At 49.6% G+C, this 14,564-nt stretch overlaps 1 protein-coding gene and 1 long non-coding RNA gene across 3 annotated transcripts; one reads left to right on the top strand and one right to left on the bottom strand.

The window, feature by feature from the left end:
• The first annotated feature begins 34 nt into the window (after positions 1-34).
• Positions 35-1,670, top strand: LOC134389122 (uncharacterized). 2 transcript variants are annotated; one of them, XR_010024678.1, is made up of 2 exons: positions 35-575; positions 897-1,670. It is a non-coding gene; the product is annotated as an uncharacterized LOC134389122 (long non-coding RNA). The 2 variants fall into 2 exon arrangements; XR_010024679.1 differs by having other exon boundaries at positions 766-1,670.
• Positions 1,671-5,788: 4,118 nt separating this feature from the next.
• On the bottom strand, positions 5,789-10,097 carry DPEP3 (dipeptidase 3). Its single transcript, XM_063111720.1, has 10 exons — positions 9,745-10,097; positions 9,329-9,455; positions 8,700-8,829; positions 8,469-8,610; positions 8,130-8,199; positions 7,810-7,986; positions 7,405-7,489; positions 6,791-6,866; positions 6,178-6,313; positions 5,789-6,087 (listed from the first exon to the last, which is right to left on the bottom strand). Exons 1-10 carry the CDS (start codon positions 9,981-9,983, stop codon positions 5,857-5,859), a joined length of 1,413 nt encoding a protein of 470 aa, XP_062967790.1. The 5' UTR covers positions 9,984-10,097; the 3' UTR covers positions 5,789-5,856.
• Between the last annotated feature and the right edge of the window lie 4,467 nt (positions 10,098-14,564).

Below are 14,564 nucleotides of genomic sequence, written 5' to 3'. Positions count from 1 at the left end.
GCTCACTTCCTCCGCCCGCCCCCCGGGCCGCCCCTCCGGGGCGGGAAGCGGGAGGAACTGGGTCCGGCTCCTCCCCAAGGGGGATCGGGTGGCGTGAAGACCCCTGGGCGGGAGGATCCCTAGTGGCTCCATGCCCTGGGGGAGGGCCCGATTCCTGTGTGACCTTGGGTGAGGGGCCGCCCTCTCTGAGCCCTATCTGTGGTACTTGTCAAATGGGGAAAACGCGCTTCCACCTCTTGGGGCTATTGAGGGCTCGGTGAGATGGGGTGCGGGATGCACCGGCTCTGCGCTCCGGGCCTAGTAGGCGCTCGGCGGCATTTCTGTTACTAGGTAGGGGAGTGGGAAGGGTAGGCAGGACCGGCCCAGGACCGCAGTGGCCACCTCAGGCCTGCCCAAGGCCTGCGCCGTCCCTGGATACCGCCTCCATCATCTCGGCCACCCACTGCTCCTCCGCCTCGCAGGAAACCGAACCCCCGCGAAGGTCCTGTCCCGTCCCCGCGCCCCCTCGGTGCGGCCTCTCCTGCTGGAGGCGGCGGGGGATTCTCGGCCCTTCCCCAGAGGCTGCTGCCTCCTCGGTAGGGAGGACACCCAGCCCCTCTCCCGGCCCCAGTTGTCTCTTTGGGATAGTTCACTGGGTGCTTTAGCCATGTTCTTTCATTTTAACTTTGTCTTTTACTGTCTCACCTTCTGGGGGTTCCTTTACCCAAGCCGTTTACTTACTTGCTCCTAACTTCTTTTCTTTCACTTTTCTCTCCACTGTTTCAGATCCCTCATCCAACTGGCTTTACTTTAGCATCTTTATCTTTCTGGGCGACCTTCCAACTATTTGTTTCTCTATCAGAAAACCCCAGAGCCCATCTTACGTGTCTATCTCCATTCTTCCTTTCATGACTCAGACGGCTTCCGAACATCACAATCGGTGGGGAAGATACCGACCGACCTCAGGCTCTGCGCCCGCTGACTGCCGCCTCCTCGCCTCCTCCGGCCCTGGGGCGGAATCAGGGTGAACCCCCCCCCGCCCCCCCCGAGATGACCACCCTCTGAGCCCTCCCCCAACAGGCGTCGCGGGCGGGGCCTGTGGACCTGACCTCCCGCCCCTCACGCCACCTGCAGCCGCCCACAGTAGCAGCCTTCCAACTGGACTCCCTGCTCACTGCAGAGCCGCCTCTTCTGACCAGAAAGCCCTAGCTCCTCTCTTGGCCCACAAGGCCCTGCTTGATCTGGACCTGCCGACCTCTCCAGGTGCATCCCTCACCATCCTGCTCCCCAGCTTCAGCCCTTCAAACCTCCTTCACCTCCTCAGACTCAAGGAGTTTCTAGGTGTCACCCACTGTTCATTCTAAGAGAACTAGCCTCTGTCCCCACCCTCATTTACTAAACGCCTTCTTATCCAGGAGATCTTGGTAGGGAGCTCCGCCTCCTCCTGGAGGGCTTCTTAGTTCCTCACCTGGCCACCCCACCCCCCATGGGTTCCCCTGATACACTCTTCCTTCATAGTACCCATCACAGGCAGAAAAGTGTTGGTGGGAATCTTCGATTAATGTTTGCTGTGCCCACTAGACTTATGGACTTCACAGGGACGGGACCCCATCAGTCTTGTCACCCTGGTATCCCCAGTACCTGGCCCCAACAAGTTTTCTGAATAAAGAATAAACAGTTGTGCCCTTGAATCTTCCCAAATGTTCTGCAAAGGTTCCCCATAGCTGCCACCCTGCCCTACACACCCTCAGGCTATAGGGGTGGGGTCAGTTGCTGTGTGGGGGAGATAGGCCACTACAGCCCAACGGACAAATTTAGAGAGGACTCTGGGGAACTCTGGGCCTAGTATGTAACTTCCTCCATGCCACTGACTGCCTAAGTAGCCTGTACTATTAGAGTCCTCACAGGAAAAATAACCTCACAGGCAAAAATCAGAAGACATTTGAAGAGCACACACATTTCAAAAGAAAACATCAGGAAAATTGTTAGAATGCATGGATCAAAAATGAGCCTCATGAACATATTACAAAAGATAAGAGAGGATATTAGAAATATGAAACAAGATATAAAAAAGAACAACCAGAAATATAAGGTATGAAAAACATAACTGTTTCAGTGATCTATCTATATAGCAAATCACCACAAAATATAGGGGCTTAAAATAACAATCAACAATAACATTTATTGGCTCACAAATGTGCAAATTGTGTAAAGCTCATCTCTACTCTATATGGCATCAATTGGGGCTGGAGGACACACTTCCAAAATGACTCAGTCACATGACAATGACCAGCGAGTTGTTCCTGGCTGTAGGATAGGAGCCCACTGGGGCTGTGGGCCCAGGATATTGGGTCCTTTACATGTGGGCCTCTCTATGGGCTGTTTGGCTTCCTCACCATTCCATTTAAGCACCCAAGAAGCAGGGAGCAGAAGCTGAAAGTTTCTTATGGCTAGGCCGAGGCATCATTTCTGCCATATTCTACTGGTCAAGCAGTTACAAAGCCCAGATTCAAGAGTGGGTGGGAAGGCACAGACCCCATCTCTGGATGGGAAAGTATCAAAGAAATGCAGGACCATGTATTAAAATTACCACATGGGCTGGCTGACACTCACACCTGGATCCATGTGTAAAAAGTTTATTTTCACTTGGGAGAGCATGGTGCTGGTAACACCAAGGTCACAGGTTCAGATCCCCAAACTGGCCAGCCACCAAAACCAACCAAACAAACAAACAAAAACACCCAACAAAAACAACAATATAATTATCACAATCATATTTGAAATAAATACAACAGATGATCTAATAGCAGAATGGTTATAATTGAGAATGAATTAGTAAATTGGATAGACCAAATTAAAGCATTCTCCCAAAAGAAGAGAAAACAATGAAAAAGAAGATAAAAAAAGGATACTGAGGATAGAAATAGTTTTAAAATCTGTGTAATAGAGGGCCGGCCCATGGCTCACCTGGGAGAGTGTGGTGCTGATAACACCAAGGCCACAGGTTCGGATCCCTATATAGGGATGGCCGGTTAGCTCACTTGGGAGAGCGTGGTGCTGATAACACCAAGTCAAGGGTTAAGATCCCCTTACTGTTCATCTTTAAAAAAAAAAAAAAAAGTTAATTTTATGGTACATAAATCTCACTTCAATAAAAAATTGCTAGGGCCGGCCTGTGGCTCACTCGGGAGAGTGCGGTGCTGATAACACCAAGGCCACGGGTTTGGATCCCACATAGGGATGGCCAGTTTGCTCACTGTGTGAGTGTGGTGCTGACAACACCAAGTCAAGGGTTAGGATCCCCTTACCGGTCATCTTTAAAAATAAATAAATAAATAAATAAATAAATAAAAATTGCTAGAACTATAGGGAAAAACTGATCAGTACACCATCAGATGTAGAAGATTTCAACACAACTGTCATGGCTACAAATAGGTCAAGAAAAATACAGCAAAGATACAAGATTTTAACATGTTGAAATTTAGTCATTTTGGGCCGGCCTGTGGCTCACTCGGGAGAGTGCGGTGCTGATAACACCAAGGCCATGGGTTCGGATCCCATATAGGGATGGCCGGTTTGCTTACTGGGTGAGCGTGGTGCTGACAACACCAAGCCAAGGGTTAAGATCCCCTTACCGGTCATCTTTTAAAAAGAAAAAAAGAAAAAAAAAGAAATTTAGTCATTTGCATTACGATTTTCATTTTGCATTTTCCTAGTGACTAATAAGGTTGACTACCTTTTTATATGCTTATTGGCCATTTGGGTATCCTTTCGTATAAAGTTCCTATTCAAATGTCTTGCCTAGGGCCGGCCCGTGGCTCACTCGGGAGAGTGTGGTGCTGATAACACCAAGGCCCCGGGTTCGGATCCCATATACGGATGGCCGGTTCGCTCACTGGCTGAGCGTGGTGCTGCCAACACCAAGTCAAGGGTTAAGATCCCCTTACCGGTCATCTTTTAAAAAAAAAAAAAAAAAAAAAAAAAAAAAAAAAAAAAAAAAAACAAATGTCTTGCCTAGTTTTATATTGAGTTGTCTGTCTCTGGGTACAAGCCCTTTGTCAATTATACACGTTGAAAATGTCTCCCATTCTGTGGCTTTCTTTTTCATTTTTATAATAGTATTTGATAATGAACAGAAGTTATTCATTTCAATGTAATTCAATGCATCAAGTCTTTTCCTTTATTGTTACTGCATATTGTGTCCAGTGTCCCTATGGTGAGGTCACAAATATATCATTCTCCTACACTACCTTCTAGGAGTTTTTTGTTTGTTTTTTGTTTTTTGGTGGCTGGCCAGTAGGGTGACCTAAACACTTGACTTTGGTGTTAGGAGTTTTATCCTTTTTTTTTTTTTGCAGCTGGCTGATACATAGGAGTTTTTACTCTTTTGCTTTTTGCATTTGGATTGATAATATGTTCAAATTAATTTTATTTATTTATTTATTTTTGTGTGCGTGTGTGTGGCTGGCCAGTTACAGGGATCTGAACCCTCAACCTTGGTGTTATGATACCATGCTCTAACCAACTGAGCTATACGGCCAGGCTTTGTATGTTGTATTCTGTACAGTGTAAGACAGAGGTCAATTTTTTTTTTTTCCTTTCCCACCGCCAAATGGATACCTAATTGTCCTAGTTTGTCTTTGAGTTAATTCTTGCTGTTGTCCTCCACCTCACATCCACCTCTCCTTTCTATACAGACAACTCCCAATACCAGACACAGAGGTAACAAACAACCTAACATAGATGTCTCCACCAGCTCCAACATTTGTATAAGGTCTAATCCCTTATTTCATATCGTTCACAGTGGTTCTACTTATCTGATCAAACATTGACTGATATAACATTCTTTTTTTTTTTTTATAGATGACCGGTAAGGGGATCTTAACCCTTGGCTTGGTGTTGTCAGCACTACGCTCACCCAGTGAGCCAACCGGCCATCCCTATATGGGATCCGAACCTGCGGCCTTGGCGTTATCAGCACCACACTCTCCCTAGTGAGCCACGGGCCAGCCCTGATATAACATTCTTAAAGAAGAACATGGTGGGAAGACCCACTCTACCAGATAGCAAAACTTATTTTAAAGTTGCCATAATTAAGACATTGTGGTATTTATATAATGATAAACCAATAGTCCGAATAAACAGAACAGGATTTGAAAATAGATCTACACAAATATGGACCCTTGATTTATAACATAGGTGGCACTGGAATCTTTCTTTCTCTCAATTTCAGGTTCCTATGGAAGGAACTTAGATCTCTGGCTCTGGTCCACTTGGAGAAGAAAGTGGCCAAAGAAAGAGTATCTGTAGTGAGCCAAGTAGACAGCATTAGTTTCCTTTTTTTTTCAAGGTTTTTTCTTTTAAGACTTAGTGATCTTTCCACCTCCATTTAAAAATCAGTTTATAAAAAAATCAGAGGACCTTATCTGAAAAATCAAATCCTTACAAACTTCTCTCCTGATAATTCCAAATAAGTTCCTGTTTATTCTACAAATAGTGTCAGCTTAAACAACAACAAATTTAAACTTTCAGAGGGAGCCTAGGAACCCACCCACTGTCACATGCCATGATGGGATTGACACTGAAGTCAGTTCCTCTGTATTCTTCTGTGAGCTCAGGCTTTTAGCATAAGAATTTGGTAAGATGCCTCTGCCCTTCCTGAGAGAACCATTCACCTTGAGCGGCTAGGGCTAGACCACAAGATCCCTCACTGACCAAGAGTCCACCTGACCCCACTCCCACCATTGAAGAAGGAAGGACACTTACACCTGGATCCATGTGTAAAATGTTTATTTTCAGCATGGGCTTGTGCCTGGATGACTAAGAGGGGGACTTTGTGAGACTCCTCCACAGTGACCCCTGGGGAAACTGGCCAGGTCACCAGAGACACAGGATGACAACTTGGAGGGTGGCAGTAGCCACGAAGCCTGGACCAAGGTGTGGGGAGGCTTTTGAGGGTGTCTGGAGGACCTGACTGGTTGGCCACTTGGTCACGTCCAGGTGTCCCTTCTGAGGCTGAGGCAGGAGGTGGGAGTGGCAGGACTTCCTCAGATGCCTGTCTGGAAACTCACCCTCCACAGGCTTCTGCCCACTGTTTTCCTCTCTCACCTGGAGTGAGAGTCAGCAGTCAGAAGCTCCCACAGCAATCCCCTCACCCACTCAAACCACTGAACCATCCTTTGGCCCAGTCCAGCATACCCATTCCACTTGTCTGAAGACCCGCAGCAGGTTTCCTCGAAGGACACCTTGAAGCTCTTCCTCACTCCAGCCACGACTCAGCAACTCCTCTATCAGTACGGGGTATGTGGACACATCCTCCAGCCCCTGAGGGAACCTGTGTGGCCACCCACCAGCCAGGTGTGGGATCTTAGCCCTGATCCTGATCTCAGGCCTGCTGTCCCACCAGCCCCAGTCACATATGGAAAACTGAAAGCCACGTTATTCAGGCTAGTGAATGCAACTCTGGAAGCTCCTTGAGGGCTGAGCTTCTGTAGCCTCTACTGGCTGAGCGGAAGGTCAGCCCACAACAGATCTGGCAGGCTGGGGGTGGAGTGTGTGCTGGGCAGAGGAGATCTGCCTGGGGGAAGGAGAGTACTTAGCAAGCATGGTGATCAGGAGTGGGTCTTCTGGGCCACAAGAGGGACAGGGAGAATCTAGGAAACAGGCCCTGAGAGGGGGGATGTCAGGTGGGCTGGATGATCACAGCCTGTGGTTGAGGCCTGAAGGATGGGAGGACCCCAGGATGGGGAACTAAGACTAAAGGACTCCCTGCTGTATCCCAGCTGAAGACAAACCCTGGGAAAACACTCACCGGCCAGACCCATCATAATTTCCACCAATTCCGATGAACTCAGATCCAATGACTGCCCTGATGTGGTCAAAGTGATCTGCAGGGTGGAAGTTAGTGGTGGCAACACTAGGCTGGAGTTAGACCCTGGGACCAACCCTGGTCTGAGGAAGCTCAACCCTTGCCAATCTCCCCGCCCACAGCACTCCAGGCTATGGCAGTTGACTCCATAGAGTTCACGGCCAGTCATGAGCCCTGAAGTGGTTACAGGTTGGATACTGGACCTGAAGTGGACCTCAGAGCCACCCTTTGGACCGTTTCTTGCCCAGGAGCCACCCTGCCTCTGGGCTCCTTGAGAGCCTGGTGGGGACTCTGCCTGTGCTGCCCAGAGATGTGGGGAATGAGAGAGTTTCAAGGACTGGGAGCAAAAATGAGACTCAGAGACAGAGGCATCAAACCCATTAGCACTGACTCTGTGGCCTCAGATCTGGGTGGCAGTGAAGAGCTGTGTCTGCTGCCCCTGGGTTGTTGGGAGGTCTGCCCATTGCCCAAGAAATGTGCCAGACTGGAGCTGTCCTGAGGGCCACAGTGGCCACAGCCCAAGCCAGAGCAGCACAATGAGCCAATGTGGGGCTCACCTGCCACGGTGGACACATTAGCAAATAGGTTGCACTGCAGCACCCCCACGGACAGTGTCACCATCACGATGCCACCATTCTTCTTCTGCAGAGAAGACAAAGGGATAATTAGCTTGGCCCTTCTGGCCTGATGGCACACCTCCTGTGCTGTGGGGGGCCCCATAGGACAGTTCTCAGTCCTGGCTTCAGGGGTTGGAAGAAGCTTCACCTCTCTGGGTTCTTGGGTCCCTGGGTGGAAGTGATTTGGCCTTGAGTTTCAGAGAAGAAGGGTTAACCAGCATTGGGTCCAGGGTATTGTGGGGTCATGCAGTGAGACCTAGGACAGTCATTTTCTTTGTTCAGGATCAAGAATATTTGGATGAAGCACGCCTAGCCCTGGGTTTGAGGGCTGGGGTGGCTGCTCACCAGAAGCTGCAGGATGTCATCAGGAACATTCAGCAAGTTGTCGCACACGGCTCTGGCAGCTGAGTGGGAGAAGATCACAGGAGCCCGCGACACCTCGAGGGCCCGCCTCACCAAGGTGTCTGATGCATAGGACAAGTCTATCATCATGCCCAGGCGATTCATTTCCCCCACCACTTTCTGTAGGGACAATTGTTTTTTCGTTTTCTTTTGTTTTGTTTTTGCAGGGGTGGGGGATGGGGGGGAGAGGTGTTGGGGCATACAGGTCTGTGCACATATCTGTAGGGAACAGGTGGGGTAGAATAAAGAATAGGAGTCCTCACCTCACCAAAGCTTGTCAACCCACTGACGTTGGCATAGAAGTGGTGTCTGAACTTGCTGGAACTCTCTGCCCTGCAGGACAGCCAGGGGAGGGCAATCTAGTTGGGCACACCTTGGCCATCAGAGCCTGGGAGCCCTCTGTCTATCCATCCATCCCACCTCCAGAACAGGTGAGGACCCAGAGCCAGGTGCTTTCTGGAAGCATGAGGGACCTCCTGAGAGTCCTACTTCCCTCTGCGGATCCCTATATCCTCAACCTCTCTGGTCAGGCCCATCCTAAGGATGGGGCAGTTTCCCTACCACACTGTCTACCATTCCACCTTGGCCAGCACTATGCTCACCAGGGTGTGCTGCAGGTGAAGGTGAGCGCCAGATAGCGCACTCCCAGCAGGTAGAAACTGCGTAGCACAGAGAGGCTGCTGTCCAGTGAGTGACCCCCTGCCACACCAATGAGGCAGGCCAGCTTTTGAGTGCTGTTCAGACCTAGAAGAGGGTGGAAGGTCAAGTGGTCAGAGTCCAGGAACAGAACCACCAGAGTGAGCCTCTGACTATCCCCCCATCCATCCGTCCACCTTCAGCCGAGGTCACAAGCTCCAGTTCAGGGTATGAGGCACACATGCGGCGAATGAGGTCAATCTGCTCCAGGGTGAGGCGCACGGCGTCCTGGTCCTGAGTGTGGCATGGGACGTGGGCCGACCAGAACTGAGGGAAGGTCGCGGGATTCAGAAAGAGGCCAGGGTGGTCTCCACCCCCTAGGCCTGCCCCTCCTGCCCCAGTCCTCACAGAACCCATTTGGGTCAGTGGCCTCAAGAGAGGCGCTGCATGACCCCATGGTACCTTGATGACCATTAAGCTTGCTGCCAGCAGCCAAACTGTGGGCTCCTGACACATCATGCACTGCCACCTGTCTGTGTGTTATGAGAATATCCCAAAGCCAATCCTCCAGTTCTTTGTGGTTCCAGCAGCCCCCACTCTCACCAGGGATTTCTAGTCATTTTTTGTGTCTCCACAGATCCTGGGCACCCATGCAGCTTGCCTGGCTTGGCCTCCAAGGTCCCCCACAGTCCCCCGCTGGTACATGATGGCACATTGCATGCTGCATGGTACCTAGTCACCCGGAGGCTGGCCTACCCAGGATTCTGTGGCCCCAACATTCCCCAGTAGCCATGCTGTGGCACCACCCTGTGTGTCCCTGTGGTACCTGAGCGCCCACGAAGCCATCTCTAAGCCTGTCTAGGTTGGTTTGGCCTTGGCTGAAATTGCGCAGGTTAACATCCTGTAGCCTGTTCTGGAAAAGCTGTTGCAGGAGCAGGGGCAGGTCGTTGTGGCTGGGGGTGTCAAGTCAAGGTCAGTGTGGGGATATGTCCTCCAGGTCAGGTAGGGCATATCAACGTGGCCAGGCCTACCCCTCCTACATCGCACCTGATTCCCCACCCCTCGCTCACAGACAACATGAGACCTCCTGAGGCTGGGTTGGAGGGAGGGGGTTCCACCAGGAATGCGGTAATGGGGGGTAGGGCACCCATGGGTGATAGAGAAAAGAGGGCATACAGGATAGCGTGGGGGAGCCCCCTCCCATGCCCAGGGATGCCTCAGCCCCCTGGGATATCTACGCACCCGTCCACGAGCGGGAAGTTCCGCATCAGGGCCCGCACGCGCCCCTCCAGGCCCACCGCGCTGGGGTCTCCTGGTGTGGTTGGGGTGCTCGGGGTGCCTGGCACGGTGAGGGCGCTGGGTGTCCCCGGCGTGGTCCAGGTGCAGGTTATGGGCAGCGGCAGCAGCAGCAGGAGCAGGAGCAGGAGCAGCAGAGGCCACCGGCCGTGCGCGTGGGGACTCTCGAGGCCCGTGGGCTGCATGTTGCGCAGGGGCCGGTGGCGGGAGCTTGAGTGGGGCGGGTGAAGGGCAGAAGGCGACGATGGGGTCCCGACAGTCGATGTAGGTGAAACAGCGCTGCGGACTCGCGAGGAGGGGGTTGCAGTCACGCGACTCTAAGATGGACGCGCGGGGATCCACGTCGCCGCACGTCCCGGCCGCCAGGGGGCGCCACGGTCCTCCCGGAGCCAACGAGGAGGGCGCCCCCAACGGTCCCACCGGTCTCCCGACGCAACGTGGGCTGCTTCCGCCTCTGCCCCTGGCTCGGTGGGCCGGAAACCTGGGGAGGAAGCCAGTGGGAGGACTGGGAGGGGCCCGCTCATCCCCCAAATCTCACCCGCTAGCCAGGGCCACATGGGGTGTTAGCTACCTGAATGTGTCCTGTCCCCAAACAGATCAAATATTCCATGAAATTCCAAACTCTGACTCAGAAGAGTGAATTAGATCTGTGTGTTTTGACCGACAGAAAAATAATCCCTATAGGCTGTTAAAATGAAATTTAAGAACAATATTTTGGGGAGACCATTTTATTTTAGCATTTAGTGTTGAATTTTGTTTCTGTACATATGTTAATATACACACACACAAGACCTTAGGGGAGTATGCACACCAAATTTTACAACGTTAATAGTGGCCATCTTGGAAAGAAGGTTACCTCTAGTTGGTCACTTTACATCTCATCTTTGTCTGTAGAATGGTCGTCCCAGCTGAGGGAAGTCATGGGCATTGCTGGCGAGGGCTGACGGAGGGTGGTAGGGGGTTGACAGAGGCACCAGAACAGTAGCTGGACCTTGAAAGGGTGGGGTCTAGACCAGGCAGAGGAGTGGAGAGGGCATCTTAGGTTGGCCAACTGCTCAGAGGTCTGGCTTGGACAGGACCCTGTTGTGGGGGAGGAACTGGAGGACCCTCCAACGCATAGAGTGGTGGGGCAAGGTCAGGTTAAGGCCCTTGGTATCTAGAGCATGAGGGGTCTTGGTCTGACACATCATTTCACCTGGGGCAGAAATCCTCCTTCCCGACAAGGTAGTTTCCAGGCTGGCCTGAGGCCTGGACAGAATAATTCAACATTTCCTGCTGAAAAAGCCATGACACAGGGGAAAAGATCTAAGAACTGCACGTAGGTGGCATTTGAACCTCCTGGGTTTGGATCTGGTCCTGCTGAGAGGGGCCGACAACGCAGACTGACTCTGAGTTGTCCCCCTTCTGCATCTGTGTCTTTCTCCTGTTCCTCCACCTGGGCTCCCTGATAAGTGGGCCTCCCCTTCTGGGTGGGTACCTTGGCTTCTGGTGACCATTGCAACTTTGCTAATAGTTTATCAAAAGTGCAGGAGCATTGCATATACACCTGTTTCTTATATTAGGCTTAGGTGAAAGGAAGGGGCATAACATTTATAATTTTTTAAATGTGACCAAATTAACGCATAAACATAGTTTAAAATGTCCGGTTATGGTTGGCTTGATAAATGAAAGTGTTGGGCTTTGGACTTACACCCTTCCAACCCGTTGTACAGACTGGGTCACAAACCCCTCACATGCCAGGCTGGGTTACCAGACCCCTCATATGCAGGTGACGGGCTAGGTAATTGGGAAAGATCCCAGGAGCCACTGGCAGATGACACGAGCTCAGTCCTCAGCTTCCTCAGCAGTGGCAGTGGCCTCCCGAAGAGTCCAGGGGGCCCTGGCAGCAAAAGCAGCAGCCTCCCCAGAGCTCCCTCAAGAGCGTCCCAGGGGCAGGGGACCCTGTGGATCAGAGCCGTTGGTCCTTTATGCTCAAGTCAATACCCAGGACACCTGGGTGCGAGTCTGACAACCAGGAACACCTGGGTGCCCACGCGCATCCACAGACTGTAGCCAAGGAACACTGTGTGCACATTCACAGTTATCAGATGCTTGGCAAGATTCCAAACCCCCACCCCACGCCCTGCGAGGGATCCTGACCACTTGCTTTTTATTTTCCCTACAGAAAGTTACATTCCTCCTGATAACTTAAAAAGGTGGGGACCGGTAAACTCAGTTAGTTACATCATAGTGTTATAACACCAAGGTCAAGGGTTCAGATCCCCATACCAACCAGCCACCCCTCCACCCAAAAAAAGTTGGGCAAAATATTAAAAAGCATCTTCTGGGAGGTATCAGAGAGTTAGCAAGATACTGAAGAATTACTTGGCAAGGAGCCAGGAAGAGTGCAAGTCTAAAGACACAAGTCTGGCCTTTGGGTTGTATCTTCCCCTAGGGGCTTTATGGGTCAAAAGAGAAAGGGATTAGCATCCAGGGTCCACTAAGGTAAGGAAGGATCCCAATGAACACTCTTAGTTTTTTGTTGTTTTTTTTAAAAGATGACCGGCAAGGGGATCTTAACCCTTGATTTGGTGTTGTCAGCACCACACTCTCCCAAGTGAGCCCTGGGCGGCCCTTGAACACTCTTAGTTTTGAATTGCAACACAGGAATGCACCCTAGGAGGAAGTGTGAATCAGAATTTGTGCCCCACAGGCCTGCAGCTATTCTGGTTATTAAGCAATTATCTCTCAACTCCAGACCAGCCTTCTATTCTCTGCTGTGTGATGTTGGGGCTGGAACTCCTGAAACCACATTCCCTAGACCCCCCTTGCCAGCTGGCTTCCTATTACATTCTGCCAATAGGAGTTACCAGAGGGAAACTGAAAGGTAGGAGGAGGAAAGAAGGACTTCTTTCCCGTTTTTCCTGTTCCTGTTGGTTCTGCTCCAGCAGTGACAGTTGGCTCTTTTTGGCTGTTACAGACCAGCCTTGCCACACCCATTCAGAGCTCCTGCACCAGCTGGGCAGAGCCTCTTCCTCAGAGGGCTGAACCCCAGCTCCTCAGGGCCCTCCTCTAAGCATCTGGAATCTAGTACCCGCATCCTCTTCCCCTTTGTTCCCACAACCTTGGGAGGGGGCAGGAAGTTTCCCAAATTTGTTATCTTAGGTTACCTTTGTGTCTCCTTTGTGCCTTTCCAACACCTGTACAACCAATTTTCTCCATTTTTAAATACTTCGAGTGATTTTTCCTAAATGACCCTGACTGATAATCAGTTCAGCTTGGAAGTATGTGAAGTAGGATTAAGGTGATCTCAGAGTACTGTTCAATCCATCTGAAAGGAATCAAGGAGAGAGAACAGGCAAAAGGAATAGAAAGCATGAGAAATTTCTGAGCAGCAGTGCAGAAGCAATCCAACCTGGAACCTGAGGCAAAAGGAAAAATGTGTAGTCCTGTATGTTCTTTCTTTCTTTCTTTATTTAAAGATGACCGGTAAGGGGATCTTAACCCTTGACTTGGTGTTGTCAGCACCACGCTCTCCCAAGTGAGCCAACCGGCCATCCCTATATAGGGATCCGAACCCATGGCCTTGGTGTTATCAGCATCACATCCTCCCAAGTGAGCCACGGACCAGCCCCTATATGTACTTTAAAATGTACTTTTAATGGTTAATTTTTCCACAACATTAAAGTAGTTGAAAAAATATTAAAGAACTGAAAAGTAGGTTTATTAAAATTCACATTATTTTACATTTACGTATTTTATTTATACCCTGTAGTGGATTGAATTATGCCCCCCAAAACTCATAGAAGCTTGAATTATGTCCCCCAAGTTTTACGTATTAGAAATTTAGCCCCCACTGAGACTGTTAAGCAGGTGGGAAATCCTATTATGGTAATTGAAAGGTGAAATCTTGAAGAGGTGATTGGATTGTAGGAGCATGCTGTGGTGAATGGATTAGAAACGGTGATCAGGGGCAGGGTTCTGAGGGCATTAAAAGAGGAGAGTCTGTCTCTCTCTCTGCTCTCTCTGCTTCCACCGTCTGGCAACGTGAGACCCCAGGGTCACTGTCGCCACCACCAGATGGACTTTGGACTTCCCAGCCTCAGAAACTAAGCAATAAATTTTGTTTTCTTTGTAAATCACCCAGTTTCAGGTATTTTGTTATAAGCAACAAAAACAGACTAATACATACCCAAACCAGAATTTTTTATAATTTTTTATAATTGATTATAATTTATAATCAACAATCTTCTCAAAACCTATTTCTTCACTTATTTCATTTTCTACTGAAAGATTGCATGTTGGATTTCTCTTGACCAAGTGACAATCTTAAGTAATTATTAAATAAGTTCAGCTTACTGAAACATCTTTTACAGGATACCACTGTGACTGTTATCGTTAAAAAAAAATCTCTCAAAGGAGAAATTAGAGAGGATACAAGAAGATGGAAAGATATCCCATGCTCTTGGATTGGAAGAATCAACATAGTGAAAATGTCCATACTACCCAAAATGATATACAAATTCAATGCAATCCCCATCAAAATTCCAATGACATTTTTCTCAGAAATGGAAAGAACTATCCAGACATTTATATGGAATAACAAAAGACCACGCATAGCCAAAGCAACATTGACCAAAAAACTAAAGCTGGAGGCATAACACTACCTGACTTTAAACTATACTACAAAGCTATAACAACCAAAACAATATGGTACTGGCATAAAAATAGACACACTGATCAATGGAATAGAATAGAGAATCCAGAAATCAACCCACACACCTACA

Source organism: Cynocephalus volans, chromosome 10 (genome assembly GCF_027409185.1).
Source record: "Cynocephalus volans isolate mCynVol1 chromosome 10, mCynVol1.pri, whole genome shotgun sequence".
Taxonomy (NCBI): Eukaryota; Metazoa; Chordata; class Mammalia; order Dermoptera; family Cynocephalidae; genus Cynocephalus; species Cynocephalus volans.
Note: the sequence above shows the minus strand (reverse complement) of the source record. Positions and strands in the feature narration are given on the sequence as shown.

Bases quoted from the DNA above. Each gene is read 5' to 3' on its own strand.
- DPEP3 (XM_063111720.1), bottom strand. From the start codon at position 9,983: ATGCAGCCCACGGGCCTCGAGAGTCCCCACGCGCACGGCCGGTGGCCT. The intron at 8,830-9,328 runs GTACCACAGGGA...ACCTTCCCTCAG, and splicing joins ATGGCTTCGTGGGCGCTCAG to TTCTGGTCGGCCCACGTCCC. The intron at 6,088-6,177 runs GTATGCTGGACT...CTCTCACTCCAG, and splicing joins TCTTCAGACAAGTGGAATGG to GTGAGAGAGGAAAACAGTGG.